Source organism: Condylostylus longicornis, unplaced genomic scaffold (assembly GCF_029603195.1).
Source record: "Condylostylus longicornis isolate FDR11 unplaced genomic scaffold, ASM2960319v2 ptg000038l, whole genome shotgun sequence".
Classification (NCBI taxonomy): Eukaryota; Metazoa; Arthropoda; class Insecta; order Diptera; family Dolichopodidae; genus Condylostylus; species Condylostylus longicornis.
The window spans coordinates 14,513,922-14,533,305 of record NW_026578007.1 but is presented as its reverse complement, the minus strand read 5'-3'; the positions used below and the strand labels follow the sequence as shown (position 1 = coordinate 14,533,305).

The 19,384-nt window shown below is 23.8% G+C and overlaps 1 protein-coding gene across 1 annotated transcript in view; it reads left to right on the top strand.

The window, feature by feature from the left end:
• Positions 1 to 19,384, top strand: part of LOC129608948 (putative uncharacterized protein DDB_G0277255) — a 98,103-nt gene that overhangs the window by 14,433 nt on the left and 64,286 nt on the right. Inside the window, exons 2-6 of the mRNA XM_055520754.1 lie at positions 3,056 to 4,716; positions 4,782 to 5,214; positions 5,328 to 6,419; positions 10,163 to 11,467; positions 15,597 to 15,698. Of these exons, the coding sequence (XP_055376729.1) occupies positions 3,056 to 4,716; positions 4,782 to 5,214; positions 5,328 to 6,419; positions 10,163 to 11,467; positions 15,597 to 15,698 (4,593 nt within the window). The remainder of the gene's footprint in view (positions 1 to 3,055; positions 4,717 to 4,781; positions 5,215 to 5,327; positions 6,420 to 10,162; positions 11,468 to 15,596; positions 15,699 to 19,384) is intronic.

The window sequence follows — 19,384 nt, the reverse complement described above, 5'->3', positions numbered from 1 at the left end:
AAAAATAAAGGAATAACAATGTCCTATATCTAGAGAAATAATGTTAACAGTTTCAGCTTCAGAAGCAACTTAATCGAAAATCTAAGGGATTATATTAGCATGGTATTATTACTTGTGCGGTAACATCCAAATGTAAATTAACGATTCATGTTTAAAAATGGCTATCACATTAAATAAAGTTTCGGAATTTTACCCATATACACTATAAGTAGATGAATTCAACCCATACTTTAATTGGATCTTAACTGCATTCATAAACTTCATCTACAATTATAATTTATTTCAGTAATACAAGAAAGAATTAATTAAATTTAAGAGAATTAAATTGAATATTAATAAAATTTCTGATTTTAAAATTTTTATTTTTAATAATATTTTCAATTTTTCCATAATCGACTTAAAAACACACCTTCATTTGATCTTATCTCATAACACAAAATTTTTTTTTCTTCGTATAACAATTTTTATGATTGATGATATATTTTTTTTGTACTGAATTCTTTAAATTAATTAATTTACGCGGATTTTATTGTTACAGCAACAATTAATTTTTCAAAAAAAAAAAAATTGCTCTTTTAACAAAAGGGTTTTAATTTTCTGACAAAATGAAAAATCCATTTTAATACTCCAATGTCATAGGTATACGCAGGTGAAAATCAATTTTAATTTTTCTATTTAAATTTTGTCATTCTTACATAATAATAACGATTCAATTTAATACTTATGAAAAAAAAAAATGAATAAAGTTTTAAAATTAATTTATAGTCTACTACAGGAGAAAATTTCAGTAAATTCGAAAATGGTATATGAGATGTTCTTTATGAAATGTTAAAAAAAGCTCTCTGTTTAATTAAATTCAATGCTAACTGTTAATAGCTTTATTTATCATTAAAAATTTTCAAATTTTCAAAACCGCCCTGAGCTCTGATATCGATTTGCTCTCGAAGTCCCATATGATCCCAGACGGCAAAATTCTAATATCGATTAATAATTTGTATGTAAAATTCGATGAAATTTCAGTGTGCTGAAGTTTTAAAAAAAAATTGTAATTTAGGACATTGAGTGCCTTGAATTCAACCCTTTTTGATCAATATATCATAAGATCCATATTTTTTTTTCTTTAAATGGAATAATTCTATCTAAACCCTATAATCATATCATCGTACCAATGTAACCACCGTACCTTCAAAAGTAATTCAATCGAAAATGCAAGCCATACCCTATAATAACAACAATAAAAATGAAATTGCCACATAATTCCCAAACCAAATATTCCAGATATTCATTCAATTGACCAAATATTGTTCTGCATCTTCGCGTTCTCACTAATACAATTCAATTCAATTCAATTCAATTTTATTTAAATTACAAAATCTAATACATTTTCTCCCAAAAATATACTTTTAAACAGATTCCCCATAGAAAATGGTTGTTGTTATAGAAACAAAAATCCGATATCAATTTTAATCCTATTTTCATTTCAAAGAAATTTCAGATTTGTGAAAAATGTAAGTCAAGCCAAAAAAAAAAAAAAAAAAAACAAAATGGAAATGAAAAAGAAATTAGCGGGGGAGCATTATCACCACAAATCCGAATTCTTTGAAAAATTAAAAAGTAAAGAGAATGAAAAAGTGGAAAAACGTTTTACTCCGACGTTATTAAAATTTTCCAATTCAATTTTTGCAAAAAATTGTAAAAAAACAGAAAATTGTAAAAATAATTTTGTTATACAAGAATGTGTGTGTGTTGGTATACAAATATAAGATTATGGAATATTTTAATATAAGAACTTTTAAATTGTTTGTATAGGAAATTTTTAAATTTGCAAATTATAAAAGTAAACAAATTTATAAAATGGTATACGTCGAGAAATTTAAATATTTTTTGTGTTTGTTCTTCTATTTGGCAACAATTATAATATGTAAATTTTTCCTCTAGACTTCTACGAATTAAATAGACAATAGACTTTTAAGAATAAGTTTTGAACATTAAATGATGTATAGTAAACTGCGTTATGTGGACTTGATAATTGTGTTGACTCAATATTTTGCTATATTTTTAAAATAAACAAGAATAAATAAATAATTTTAGTGTACAGTGTAAGTGAAACTTTACAGGTGTTTAAAGAACATTTGCAAATATAAACAAGTTTGTCCTCCTCCGCAAGTCTTTTTACGTGTTAATTTATAATTGAATTGTGATTCTGGATCTAAAATTACAAAAATTTTAATTTCGCGTACACACGACACGATTCGTGACAGCAAGATAAGGTACATTTTGGAAAATTAAACATAGTGAAAAACTCAAATTAGTATTCTGACGATCTGAGCCGTATGTACTTTAAGAAAAATAAAATACAATTATCCTGATAGCCTATTGATCCCTGTTTCTTTTTTAATTTTCTGCCGGTAATTATTTGTGCTTTTTTATCATTCTATATTTTAAATAACTTAAATCACAAATATTATCATAAAATCTTACCGACTAGCACAGAGTTAATCGGATACCAGCCTATTTTTCGCGTAACCACATTTCATTACCACTTTTCATCTTACATTTCTGACTAAAGCATTATTATTAAGTACATGTGATATGAAATAAGGATTATTTTCTGTAGAAAGAAATTTCATAATAATTCCTAAAAAAGCATCCTTGGATTATTATGTTTATGTGTATAACATCAAATTCTTATATTATCTTATTATGTTATCCTTGAAATTAAAATTGAATTAAATTTAATTTGGAAATTAAAATGACAGAACAAAAGAGAAATATGTGTGGTATTTAACTCACACCCACATATGCTTACCATTCAAATTTTTTTACTTTTTATAGCTGGCTTTGAAATAATTTGAGAAGTATTGATATTCTTAATAATATTTAATGATTAAATAAAGAATTTCTTTTTTCCTTAATTGAAGAAACTCAAAAGAAAATTCCTATAAAACGAAAAATATTTTAATAAAAATATGAAATTTTGAGTTACGCATAGTAATTCGTAGAAAAACCTCTATACCAAATTTTTATATTTCAAAAAATTTTTTTGTAATTGCAGAGATCAACAAAGCCAAGAATCAGTTAATTCACATCCAAAAGATTTAAAATCAACAACCGGTGATTTTGGAACATTAGATACAAGTGAATTATCAACTGATGAAAGTCATTTAACAAAAACATCAACAGCAAAAAGTTCTAATGATTTCTCATCAACAGATAAAATTGATATTTCTGATTTACCATTACCAGCATTACCACCAAAGAAACGACGTAGTAAATCAAGAAGTTATAGAGACGCAAATTTTACACATTCACAATCAACAAAAGGTCAACCACAACAGCAACAAATACAACATAGTTCAAGGCATAGTTCATTTGAAAATCTATTAGATCCCAAAGCTCAATTTATAGCTAAAAGACGTGAAAGTTTAGAAATATCAGCAAGAAATTTCAATGAGAAATTAGAAGCACGAAAAATGCACTTTCACAATATGGGACATATGAGGCATTCATCAGCTACAGCAAATTCCTCGAAACCAACTTATCTATTTGGTGAAAAATGTTATACGACAACGAATCCAAATCATTTAACAACAAATCCAAAAAAATCTAATATTATTGGTAGTGTTGTTAGTGATGAAATCTATTTAAATAAATCCGGTTGGGTACAAGTTAATTCGAAACGTTTAGAGGAAGAAAATTATTATAGTCATCAAAATGGTATTGGTTCCTCAAATACAATACCACATTTTAAAAATACTGTTCGTGTTATACAAATTGATAATGCAACACGAGATAAACAACCTGTTTATTCAGTACCAAAAATTGCCGGGAGTAAAATTGAAGAATTAATATCAAGAAGTGAAGCAAGACGTAATAATACACAACTTCAACGTACCGGATATTTAAAATCAGGTTGTAAAATTGTTGATTCACAATTAGCTACGATATTAAATGAACGTCCAGGTTTTCTTCCAGTTAAAACATTTATGGAAACAGAATCGCCACCACCTGTTACACCAATACTATCACCACCGCCTGCTTTTCAGGATACAAAATCAAAATATCGTAATGAGAAACAAAATCAAATTAAAGCACAAATTAATTCTAGTTTATCTAAGCAAATTTATCATCCATCACAAATAACTGTTCATCATCAGCCATTAAGAACAAATGGTAATAGCACAAGTGGTAGTAAAGGTATGGTATTTTCAAGAAGTTTTGAGTATGAAACAAGAAAACCAACATCGGATTACGCAGAAGTTTTTTCAAAAAGTTTTGATAGTAATTTATCGGATACAAAACCTTCAGGCATTATTGGTGCAATTCATAGGGACCGTTCACCTAATTTTAGTACATTAACTGGTAATTCACCTAATTATTTAACCAAAAAAGAAAGTTCTCAGTCAAATATAAGCAATCAACAAAGTCGTGATAATTCCCCAAAATATCAACAAATTGGTTATATAAATCCAATAGCACAATCAAAAACTTTAGTTGTATCACATACCAAAGAATTACCGCCATACAACAGTAGTAATATTATACCTAGAAAAATAGAAAAACCAAAAACTTATAGCTTTGATCGTAATGGAAGATCAAGACGCGCACAATTTACACGTTACAATCAGACTGCCACAATGCCTGTGTCAAGATTTCGTAGCTTTGATCAAAATATTAATGCTAGATTAAATTCCTGTGATAGTGGAGCTAGATCAGGTTTGTTATTTTATAAATTGTATTAAACACTTTTATTCATTTTAACTTTTTCCTGTAAACTTTAGATCTTTCTAATGATGAGCTTGATAATGAAGAAGACAATTCATCAGAATTTTTAACAGCAGCCTATCAATCTCAGTCAAATTTTAGACAACAAAAGCAACGTTCTTTAACACCAGACAAATATGATTCGCAAGGATCACAATGTAGTCTACGAAAACAGAGATCCTTAACACCAGAAAATCGTTCTTTAACACCAGAGGAACGACGAAAGAAAGGATCTCAAGCATCTCTAAGCTCAAGACAAAATTCTAGTTCTAGAAGCAATACTTTAGAGCGTAAGGGAAAATATGATGACAAATCTTTGAGTGCATCACGAAGCTCATCAACCAGTTCTAGTTATAGCGGTGGTGATCATAATGAATTGCTTCCAACACACCGTCGTTCAACAATACGAAATGCAAAAGCGCCAGAAGAATATCGAATTAGACGATCTAGGTAGGAAAACTAAATAAAAAAATACAACTTCCATTCTTTATTACTTAAACTTAAAAAACTAATTGCTCACCTTGATTCTTATTTCTCAATACTCCTTTTTTAAATTTTTTTAGGTCACTGCAATTGACAGAACGTTCACCAAATCGTCAAATTCAACGTAATGGCAATCATCAGTCAATTAATATAATACGACCATCACAGCAAATTCGTAACGCAAATTTCCCGCCAACTATTAGACCAAGCCAAATAATATCAGATCCAATGAATACAAACGCAACAATCATTAGTATTAATAGTCGAACAAATTCAGCAACAATTCGTAATCCAAATGATAATATTGATAAAAGTCGATCATTTGATTTTGATTATAATGTTGGAAGTGTTGGAAATAGTGGCGGTGTTATTGTTAGTAGTAGTGTTAACAGCATTAATCAGCATATTACTGGTGGACGTTTAGATTTTGATAAAAGCCGTTCATTTGATGAAGATTACAGGGAACAAAGTAATAATCTAGTTAAATCATATTTAACAAGTGAAACAATATCTGGTGGCGGAAGCACCGGTGTTTTAGGAAATTTATTAAAAAGTGGTAATCGTAGTGCTGGTGGCAGTGGTAGTAGCAGCAGTTGTGGTGGCGGTGGTCTCGGTGGTACCGGTGGTGGTGGTGGTAGTGGTGGTAGCGGTAGTCAACAACAATTACATCAACAAACAAGTCCACAAAATTATGGTACTAGATTGTGTGATCATGAAATGACATATGATATGTTAAGGCGAACATTAGATCGATCACCTATTATGGATTTTAGTGGACGTGTTAGTGGTAGTAATATTGTTGGTGGCCCAGATTATGATATACCACAATCAATGATTAATCGTGAAACAATTAATGCTGGTGGTAATAGTGAATTAAATTTTACAAGTGATCGAATTTATGATCATGGAATGAATTTAACAAAAACATCAAAACGTTTAAATCATTCACCAAGTGATTCACTATATTCAATAGATCGTTTACATGCATCACGTGATAGTATAACACCAGATTCAACAGAAGATCGTTTACGTTCTGAATATGGCAGTATTATATATAGACAACAATCACAACGTTTAAGTGGTCAAGATCGTAGTAATAGCGCTGGTGGAAATCTAATAAGCGGTAGTAGTGGATTATCTGGTAATACGACAGCTTTAACATCAAGAGGAAGGTATTGATACTACTAGCTACTATAATAATTAATTATATCATATATATATATACATATATATATCATAATTATATAGATAGTATCGATAAAAATTTAAATTATTATAAAAATTTGAAAAAAAAAAAAATATTTCATTCCCAACTCAAAAGCAAATATTCAGAAAAAAAAAAATAGTTAAAAATAGAAAAAAGTTATACTAGTATACAAAATAATTATTTAAAAAAATCAATAAAATGAGAAAGAAAATTCCTTAAAAAAATACTTTTCAATGACATGCAATAATAAGAAGAAAATTACCCAATAAATAAGTAAATAAGTAAAAGAAAATAGTACATAGGGATTTATTTTTGTTCAACCCAAAAAATAACAAAATAAAATATTAACCAATTTAGAGGAGAAAACCACATACATATTATAGTTAAATACTTATAGTCCAAAAAAGGACACTAAATTTTTTTCATATATAGGATTTGATTAGAAATTTAAAACAAAAAAAAAACAAATATTTTGAATAAATGTGCTCAGGATACAATAATGTGTGTTACATTTAATAAAATTTCAACAGAAACAAACCAGTGCTTTGGCTTTTAAATATTTTGTGTAAGCTCACTGAAAGCATTAACATTTTTTAACCATATCTACGTTAAGAATTTGCTAGAAGAGGAAATTGAGGCTTGCGTTAGCTAGTTTTTTGCTGATTAAGACACAACAAACCTATTAATAGTAAATTTTAATTATACAAAAACTTTAATTAGTATTACACTTTAAAGTTTTGAGATTAAACAAACAATGAATTCCTAAATTATTATCGTTATACCTTTCTTACATAAGTCAGGATTTTTTTTTTTTTTTTTGGAAAAATTAAACAATTTAAGGCGAGAAATTGATTCTTAAAAAAAAATTTCGTTCATAGCGTAGTACAAAGAAATTTATTTAAAAGGTACAGCACTGAAACGATTATAAAACTGAAATTAAATAATATTTAAACTATTAATGAATAAGAAACAAGTTTACAATAATTTCAGAAACAAAATGAATTACTAAAAACTCGAACCTGTGCCAATTACTACACTGCTCTAATAACTATAATCTTTATTCAAATCTGTGGTTTTAAGAAAACTTTTTTTCAAAAAAATTCTTTTCAAGTTTCAACTAAATTCAAACTTAAAATTTAGCTGTAATATACATGTTTTGGTCAGGATGTTATATACACATATTAATCTAGTAATAATCTGAATTTAAATAAAAATTGAGAACTCAACTTAAACAGTTTGCGCTTGTAACCCACCACAGCGAAATAATTATTTGTAAAAGTAAATTACATAAAAGATAATCTCAACTCAACATGGCATTTAACACTCGAAAAGAAAAGTAAAATAAGGAAAAAACTATTTTGGAACAGTCAGATTTTGTATAAGAGCAAAAGAGTGTGAGAGAAGCATTTAATTCAATATGGTAATTTTTCTTTTATCTCTCTATTTTATAAACGCTCAGCTGTTCAATGAGAATTTTAAATGTAAATTTTTAGATTTTATTACCAAATATTATTCTTAGTAATTAGTAAATAGCAATATAAAAATGAAAAATTCCTCAAATTAATATAATGCTTGTACAGAAAATTTAAAGCTGTGTCAATCAGTTGTTTTGAATTCGAACCAGTCAATGAGTTGAGTGTAATATTAAAAAATGCCAATCGTCCCATGAAATCATACTAAAATCAAAAGAAATATTTCAATATAACAAGAACTCAATGATTTTTTCTCAATATTCTACGATTTCTATTAATAATATTTTTGCAATATTATTAGAGCAGTTACCCGAAAAATTGTCACAGAAGCACTATATATAGTTATAATTTTATTACACATTTTCAAATACTATATTGAATGCATGTCTAAACCTACTTGTCATGTAGGAATATGCATCAATCACTTATATTATATCACATACATACATTAATTCTACATATTGTATTCATTTATTAGAATCATCATTAAACACAGAAAAAAAAACCAAACCTTTTGCAGCTTTTAATTAATTACGTATTGTATATATACATATACAAATTCACTATAGCACGCAAAAAAATTTTTACTCCTTTCATTTGTTATGGGAACCATGCAATAGTTTCACCCCCAAAAAAAAAAAAAAAAAAAAAAAAACAATTTTTATAGTTTTTAAAGTTGTTAGTTAAAAAAAATTAATTGTTTACTATTATTATCAAAACAAAAAAAAAATTAAAAAAAAAAAAACAATAATGGTCAGAAATAATTCAAAGCTAACATTTAGCAGCAAAAAAAAATAAAGAAGCAAAAGAAAAACAAGAAATAATAAATAAGAGCAATAAAAATATCCAAATCAAAACTGAAAAAATAAAAAAAAAATATTCAAAATATTAAAAATAATTAAAAATATTTAAAAAAAAAAACAAAAAATAGCAAAAAAAAATTAAGAAAAAATTGAATAACAATAAAAGATTTATAAGTAAATTTTAAATAAAAATAGAGTTACTCAAATTAAAAAAGATGAAAAAAAAATACAAGAAAAAATAAAAAAAAAAAACAAAATGGTTGTTTAGAATTTGCTTTAATTTCAAGTTTTTTTCCACTCATTTTTAATTTAGTTTTGCACAAACGACTATATTCAAACATGTTAAAACATTCAAACATGTTCCAAATCGAATGGTCTGAGTATTGAACATTGTTCATTCATATTTATTTTTTGTATGATTGCATAGTTTTCCGATTACTGCACGCGACATTATTTATACTGGACACAAAACTAATCGATGATATTTTGATTGATTCAATTCTGATTAATATTATTAATATGGTTATTATAAAATAGTTTCCTAATTTTTGCCATCAAACAAATTCTATGAATGTTTATACATCAAACATTCAATACATCCATGAACAATATTTGATAAATGAAAACCTGAACGACGAAATATTAATGTTAAATTTTTTTTGATCTTCTATAATATTTTAATTTTTACTTTACATATTCAATTTATACTTAAAACATATTCGATTTATTCTTAAAACATGTTCGATTTATTCTTAAAACAGGTTTGATTCATACTTAAAACATGTTCGATTCATATTTAAAATACTCTTATTTTTTTTTTCGTATTTCATATGATCTTTGACCTAAAACAGGCATCTCATTTTTGAAAAAATCTACTGTTTTCAATTATATTTTTGTATTAAATTTAATGGTAATACAGAAAAAAACACTAGCTTCGAGATCTATCAGCTCAATAATATTTTTAAAAATATGATAGTCCGACAAATTTTGTTCGTTAATTCGAAACGATGTAAATATACTTGCATTTATGTACTTACATTTTGGAAAATATGAATGAAAATGTTTTTAAAGTAAAATCATTAATATCATTGGAACGAAAATTTTTAGCAGAAAAGTGAATTTTTGTTTGCCTTAGAACTTGTTCGATCATCATTAAATTTTTGTATGATAAGAAGTTATCATTCGATTTGGAACATTTTGTAGTTGAAAAATGAAAAATTGTTCATGCAAGATAAGAAAAAAAAAAATTTAAATTTCATATTATTTTTGTTTTTTTTTTTTTTTTTCCGGCATTTTTCACTAATTTTTTATTTTTAAAATTTTTATATATTTCTTTCATTGTATTTTTTTATTTTTATATAAATATTCGTATTTTTTGTTTTTCTTCTATTCTTTTGTACTCTTCCACGTGAAAAAAAAATTTATAATTGCAGTTACAACATTAGCAACAATATCAACAACACCAATAATACCACCACCAATACAAATAATATTAAAACCTTATGTGAATTTTATCCAAATTGTGGCTCTATTAATAACAGTGGTAGCTTAAAATTACGTTCAAAAATACCAAATATTAAACATACACGTTCGAAATCCAATAAATATTTACATCGAAATTTATCACAACGAAAAAATAATTTATATAATGATAATATAAATAATAACAATAATAATAATAATAGCAATATTAATAATAATAATATTAATTATAATAGAAATAATCGTCGGATTCATGTATCATCATCAGTTAATGATCTTTTACAAATAAATAGTGATGATGAACAATTATATATGAATATTAATAAAAAAATGAATGCACGTTTAAAAAAATCATCAGTATCATCAATACCAATTATACAACAATATCAACAACAACAACATAATTCTAGTAATAATGAACATTATAATAGTATTGGTGATTTTAATAATAAACAAAAACAAATATATCATGATTTAAAAAATCGTATTAATACAAATATATCATTACATATAACTGAAGATATTATAAATAATCAAAAACAACAAAAATCACCAATTGTTCTTAATAAAAATATTAATAATGGTAATAATAAAATTAAACCTAGTCCAAAATTAAATAAAAAAAATATGCCAACAACAATGATAATTGATGAAAATCAACAAACACAACAACTAAAACAACAAAATAAGAAATTATCACCAAAAAATAATTTAATAGGATCAATTAAAATAAAACCATCAATTAATTATAATATTGGTGGTATTAATAATAATACTAATAATATTATTAATAATAATAATAATAATAATTATAACAATAATAATCATATAATACAACCAAAATGTAATTCAACTGGAAATTCACCAAAATATTTTAAAACTGATTATAAATTATCACCAACAACATTAGCATCAACAATAATATTTTTTGGTGATCGTGAAATGCCAGTTACACGTGATTCAACACCAATTAGTAGTATAACATCATCACCAACAGCTATACCAACACAACAACAACAACATTTTTATAATACAAGTGGAATAAATAATTCAAATTATAATAATAAAATTAATAATAGTGGCAGTAGTGGCGTTGGTTGTAGCAGTGGAATAAGCGGTTGTAATACAAGCAGTGGTTTTAATATTGGTGGTGGTATTACAACAACTGGTATTGGAAATAATCGTAATAATCCTATTGAATATGAAAGTGGTGCTAAAAGTTTAGAATATTCTGGATATTGTGGAAAATCTATGAGGTGAGAATCTTTTCTTTTTTTTTTTTTTTTTTTGAATTTTTTTTCTTGAGGCTAATGGTTATATATAGTATTTTAAATGCAATTATGGAATGATTATATATAATATAAAATACAGCAAGTAAAGAGTAGAGCTCATTCATCATTTCAGCTTATATTTTGAATAAATATATATGGATATGCTTTTATAATATAATATAGAATCATGGAAAAGAACACAATAACAATGATAACAATAATATGAATTGCTTGCAATTAGTAAATAGAATAATTTTTTTATAGTATAATAGAAATAAAAATTTAGATTACCTTATGTCCCCTTTGAATAATGCATGATGATGAATTGCACTTGAATATACAAAAAAGAAAAAAAATTAAAACTGCTTTTTATTAATCCTCCTATCATCTATATAATTTATATGCGTTGAATCCTTAATTGCATCCATCTAAAACAAAAACAGATTAAGTTGATTCATTTAAAAAAAAAAAATCATATAAAAGTAAGTTTGAAAAATGCTACATTTTTTTTTTTTATTTTGTTCTTTTTATAAAAAGAATCATTAATTTTAATTTTATTTTAATTATATTTAAGAGGTTCATTAACATAACGGTGATAAGTAAAATTTTTAAAAGTACAAAAGTATGTATATGAATAGCAAAAAAAAGTAAGGTTATCAGGTAAAGTATAAGATCTAAATAAAAAAAAAAAATTCTTTAATTTGAAATTTTGTGTAATATTAAATATGGAAGCAATGTATTCCTTATTATCAAACCTAATCCTTATTATCAAATCTTAAATCTCGTGTAATACTCTCCCGTTACCCTTAATCAAATAATGCAAATTCAACATTATGAGAAATATAAATCCAACACAACAATTTATCTCCAATAAAAATTGTACCATTAAATTTTCCATTCAATGTACCAACTAATTTTCCTCTGAAATTTGTTATGAACGTTATTAAAATATGCACCATAATCCAGAAATATTTGAAAATATTTTAGTACATAAAAATAAAAATATAATTATCAAAACTCTGACTGTGGTACATAGAAAATTTTTTATACAGTCAAAATATAAATCTAATTAATTTAAATTTAATTAAAAGTTAATCGAAACCCAAACAACAAAATTTGGAATTTTTTGCATCTATTCAATGCGCATCAAAAAATTTTTTACGAATTCAATGTGTATCAACCCCAACAATTTTAGTTTGAACGATACCACAAATGATGAGGTAAATTATGACAAAGAATAATAACGGAATTCAATTAAACCTTATTAATTTTATCAGTTTGGAATAATTATCAAAAATACTAAACATTCGAAATATTGAAAATCTTCAAGTTCAAAATAAATTTTATAATTTTCTGTAATGTAAAATTAAATTAATATTTGTATAACAGAATAATTTTAATAAACTAAAAATTGTGTATAAAATTTATGATTTTCAAAGGCAAACTTTAAGGGCGTATTCAAAAAATTGTATCAAATTGCGCAAAAAAATTCAAAAATTGAATTAAAATTAAAATATAATTGAATACTCACCTTGAAAAATGAAAATTTTGTAAAAACATTGCGCTACCATATACATTAGATCCCAACAAACATTAATAGAACAAAATTATTTCTATACCCAATAAGCAATTATTAAAAATATTATTTGAAAATTTTGATAATTACAGAAAATAAATTTTCAATTCTATCTAATATTATGAAAAAATTACTTGTTATTAATTTGGAAATCAGTAACTATTAAAACAATTAAAGCAATAAAATTAATTTTTTCCCCCATTTTGTAAAATTTCAAAAAAAAAAGTATTTTTTTAGTTCAATTTAATTGCATTAAATTTTATTTTTATTTTCTTATATAATTTGCATACATTTGTCATGAATTTCATTTCTCTTCTAAAACCAAAAATATTAAAATTAAATAAATATTGTTTAATAGAAAAAAAGAAAAATTCTAAATGAAAACATTAACATAACCTCATTTCAATTTGAAAATGAAAATTTAAATAAAAATTCATAATAATTGAAAACCAAAAAAAATAATAAAAACAATTATTTGACATTGACATTTATTAAATTTTATATTTGTACATATGTACATAAAACTGCCATTAAATAATCCTAAAAAAAAATTTGAATGATTGAATAATAATGGTAATAATATCGACTAGAAAAATAAAAAAAAAAAACAATAAAAATAAAAAAAAATTTTATTTTTTGAATTTTTTTTTTTTTAGAAAGCATTCAAATATTCATCCTTTTCTCTTTTTTGTTATCCTTTCATTCTAATATTAATATATATACACATATCATCACATTATATAAGTATTCACACACGTACTCGCAATTACTTACACTCCCATATATATATATACTTGCATAATAACATAAAATTTATATGAAAATAAAAAAAATAGCATTTCGTCTTTTAATAGAGCTTTTAGCATTTTGATTTTATTTTATTTTTCTGTTCATTTCTTTCTGTCTCTCTCTCTCTCTCTCTGTCTCTAAATGTTTTATTCTATTTTTATTTTTCTCATACATATATATATACATTATATAAATATTATTATTCATTTCATAAAAAAAAAAAACAAAATTTATTATTATAATTTAGAAATGATATACAGTCGAATTTTTAAATTTCACTCACAAATTCAAATAAAATGTTAAATGATTGGATAGTCATTTAAATTGCATACTTATAGGGATATTTTTTTAAGATTTAATCCATAATAGATTAAAAGTTTTCTTAATTTCCTCTTGAAATAATTTAGAAGAGAATATAGGGCCACAAATTGCATATTTCAATTAATTTTATGTTTTATATAAAAAAAAAATTTTAAATGAAATATTAAAACATTTGATTCTACAATCACATTAAATTCTTAGAATTGTTAATTTAAACTTGCGTAGCAATTAGAATTTAAGGCATTTTTGGCGTCTGAGGCCAAAAAGAAAATCTTAAAACAAATCGAAAACCAAATAATTAATTTCAGTAAGATAACACGTCATAATTTTACACAAAGCAACGGGTTATAGTTAAATTGTTGGGACAAATCAATTTGATTTAAACCGAAAAACTTTTAATCTACGTTATTGACTTTTAGGCGGTTAAACTTTTAATCAACATTATCGACTTTTAGGCGGTTAGTATACATAAAATGATAAAAAGCAGCAAATTAACAGGAAATATAACATATTGTTTAACTTTTGAAAGAATATGTTTCTTACTTTATTGAAACTGCTCTATATTCAATTCAAAATCAAATTGAACGGTTGGTCTGGCAAATCACCTATAATTAATTTTATATTATTAATTTCAGTATAACAGTTTCTTTAATTATCAATATTTAATTTGTAAAATAGTGTAGCGCTTTTCTTTAGATTTTATGTTTTCTTTGATTATACATGGAATATGTAAACAGTGAATCATACATTAACACACAATACATGTATTATAAATGTTTCACTTTATAGTATAGAATATAAAAATAGAATATTTTAACTTAAATATGATATTAGTGTATGTATCATTGAATATCGAACTGTTAAACATTTCGAATTATTTTATAATTTTCTAGGAAACTACTAATTTTTTCATTAAATATACATTTTTCAATGTGCATGCTACTAAAGTAGTACACATAATTCTTTATTATTTCAATAACAAAAATATTGTTATATTTTTAATCTTTCTTATAAATCTCTTTTATACACTTTGTCCATTATAACTGACATTCGACTGTATATACTAAATAATAATAATATGTAAATTAATAGAAAAACTTTAGTTATACTAAACATAGATAATATTCACATTAAATCACAATAGTTTATTCACAATAATCCCATTATAAATATGAAAAAAAAAAAATGTTATAAAAAAAATATCATCTCCTTTTTTTTTAATTTAAAACACATTCATACATTAAACATGCATTATAATGGCTATATATGTACATACATATACATGTATATAGTTGGAATGCTATTTAGAATTTGATGAAAAAAAAAAAAAAACTAAACATTATAAAAAATTTAACAATTAACAAAAAAAAAAAAAATTGAAAACAGAAAAACATAAACCAAAACAAAAACAATTTTATTTTTCTAAAGGTTTTCCGGTGAACGACCAAAAACTAAATTATTGGACAGTAATATACATCAGTTTGGTAAAAAACGAAGTATATCCTTGCCGAATATATTTCTTGAAACAAAGTAAGTTTTGTTCAAATTGTAAAATTTAGAAATTAAAAAAACCAAACTGTACACACAATAATTAAAAATGTAGTTGTAGAGTTAATACTAAAATAGTATTAATACACCTAGTATAACACTAATTACGTAATGTATATATTATTTTAAGTTCAATATAACAAAAAAAAAAATATAACCATTTAAAGCACAATATTTTAATAATAAAATTAAAACTATAGGATCGGTTCTGTAAATTGGACTCATTTAAAGAAAAATTTATTTTTGAAATTGGAAAGAAATTGTACAAATTCCTAGATCAAAAATGAAAATTTGTTATACAATTTAATTACAATTTAAAAGTTAATCAAGCTTTAATGCAAAATATTCGTAATGCAACAAAATGGAAGATAAAAATACATTCGTTTCTTTTTCAATGGTGTTCCGTCTTCTACGCGTATAACATCCTAGTTTCGTCTTCTAAACATATAACACTTCATACATGTAAGATTCTTAATTACATCAACCCATATATTAGCCTATGAGAAGAACTAATTGATTATGTTGAAAAGAAATTTTTTTTTTCATTAATTTTTAGTTTTCATTAATTGTTTAGTTTTTACTTCCGTATAACAGAATTTCCCTACTAACTATTGACCAAGCAACAATTATTGCGTTTCATTTATACATTTGAAAAATTATTGTTAACATTTGGAAATATGAATTTTAAATAGAAATATTTTTTTTATAAATTTAATTTACATACGTATATATAAAAATTTTGATATACAAAAAACTAAAATTAATATTTAAAAATTCAAAAATTAAAAGTTTTACATTAATATTATGTATACTTGTAAAAATATTAATTATTTTGTTCATTTAATTCAATACAGAGTGATTTTACAGTAAAAACTGTTATATGATCATAAAGAATACAACCGTAAATTTCTTATCTACTTTAATAATATCACAAATTCACTTAATTTCATTAAATAATAAAGAATTTTATACACGCTCTCAACAAATTGTAACGATATACTTTTAAAATTTATTTTTATTTATCTAAATTATAAACGTAGTTTCATGAATTTAAAAATATATAAAATTTACTAGAACCGATCCTATCATTAAAATTGATTTTTATTGTAATTATAAAAAAATTTTATTAAAAATTTTAAAAAAAATATTAATTTTAATTTTAAATAATTAACACATTTCATTATAATCATTAACATTTTACACATTAACACAAAATTAATTGCATATCAAATAAATCGAAAAAATATGTAATCAAACCCGAGTCTAATATCATTGAACAACAATTCCAAAATAAATTCAAATTAATGATACGAGTACATATAGTTCACACATACACATATATACATACAACAAAATAAAATTAGAACACACAACTTATATTTAATATCAATCAATGTAAAGGTACTTTACAACATGTTCTTGTATGATTGAAAGTTGTAATGCAGAATATTACTAAGAGTATTACTAAGAGTATTGACTTGTTAGGCTAATTATTTTCTATTTAAACACATTAATATTATATTTATGTGCATACTTTCTTAATGAATATCAAATGTGCACACAAAAACCCAATTTACAATACACAAATTTAATCAAATATAAATCGAGCTAAAAATACTATATGTATACAACATGTTTTCGTATGATTAAAACTTTCATAGCACAAATTCAAGTTGAGTTTGTAGACAGTTTTGTACATACAAGTAATATTTTATTAAACTAATTATTGTCTATTTAAGCATATTATAATAGTTATATACATATATACATATACTGTCTTATTTTACTTATAAATTTTTTTTATATAAATAGACGATTACAAACACATGTATACTCAATTTAAATTTTAAAATTTATTACAAAAAATATTTGAAAAATATAGGAAATTAAATTTAGAAAATTTTATTTTAACCTAGAATTTTTCTATTATCATATAATATTTATTGCAATTATTGTCAAAATTTAAAAATACATGACATTTCTGTAAAAAAAAACAATATTTTATGAAAACGTGACAATTACAGGACTGTAATTTTCCTTTAAAACCTGCAAAACCAGTAATTTTGCTTTAATATTTCAATATGATTAAAATTTTAATATTGAATATAGTCAAATTCAATTATTTAGTATGTGGCTATAAAATTTAAATTTTTTATTGAATAGAATTCAGGGCGAAAATTTAAAAGAATTCACACTCATTGCCATTGAATTTTGTTGAAATACAAATTTCTGTGCTATTGAGATCCTCCATAAATTGTGCCAAATTACTGTGCTATTAAGAGTTCTTTATAAACAAACCCAAGAATTTCAATCAATTTGAAACTTGAATGAAATTTACGCCAATGGCATATTACTTTTTAAAATGCAATTGTATTTTAATTTAAATACACCAATAATTAAACAACAAGTACACCAATACACATTTACAATTTTAAATTTAATTGATATGCAATCGAATCAATCAAATTTTCAAAAAAAAACCTATTATTTATTATTCGTACTCCGTGTACATAACAAAGAAGAAAAAGTAATTTTCTTAAATGATTTATTACCATAACCATTAAAAATTCAATAATGCATCCATTTTCAACTTGAAAAAAAAAAGTATTTTAAAACCTCTTCGTTTGGTTTGAGAAAGCAAAACAAAAAAGAAAAATTCCAACACTTCATTATCCTTTAATTTTTTTTTTTTTTTTATTTATTTTTATTTCATTTTTAATTTTTATTGTTATATTTTTTACTTGTTTAAGGTGATTTTTTAAGCATTTGATTTTTAATTTCAAAAAAATTTTACTTATATAAGAGAAAAATTACAGATGTGCATTGTAATTTTCTCTTAAATTTTTCTCTTAAATTTTCTCGAATTTGGCCCATTTTTAACAAATATTTCAACCAGAATATCAATAACAGTGTTCATATAATTATTCATACAGAAAATAATTAAGAGGTGTTATGATGAGAGGTATCAAATAACCAGTTAAAAGTGCAAAATTAATATATCATTGAACTCCTTTTAATAAAAATATTTTGTAAGCTTTATTCGTGGTTCTTCATCACTCCTGAGATATCAAAAATTAAACACATGTAAAATATATCTAGTACTGGATCTTAATATTATAGAAATCCACATTCTGTAATCTGAATTTTTCGGAAAATTTAATAAACAAGATGATCTCATTATCAATCAAAGTCAACTCTTGTTTCGTGTCTAAAAATCAAATGCATGAATTAAGCACAATTTTTCTAATTTTTGTGAAACACTATAGCTTTGGAGTTGTACAAAATTTCAGTGTTTAAAATTTCATTTCTAAAAAAAATATTAAGTAATTTTTTAAATGATCCAACGCAGACGGCTATTCCTTATTGTAATACATCTATATTGGATCTCTAAAAATGAATTTTATTTCTGGTATATTCAAAAATTTGTGCATTTCACATAAATTGACGGTATAAATCGAAAAGCAAAAAAAAAAAAATCACCCCTTATTACATGCATTTATTTATTTCTTTCTATTATCCTTTATGTTGCAAATTCTTTGTTTGTTTTTTTTCCTTCTTCTTTTTCTTTTCCCTTTATATTTGAATAGTATAATATATTTTATTACTTTTTATATGATTTATTTAAAAATATAATCAGAATCCTTTATCCTTTATCATAGTATTATTTT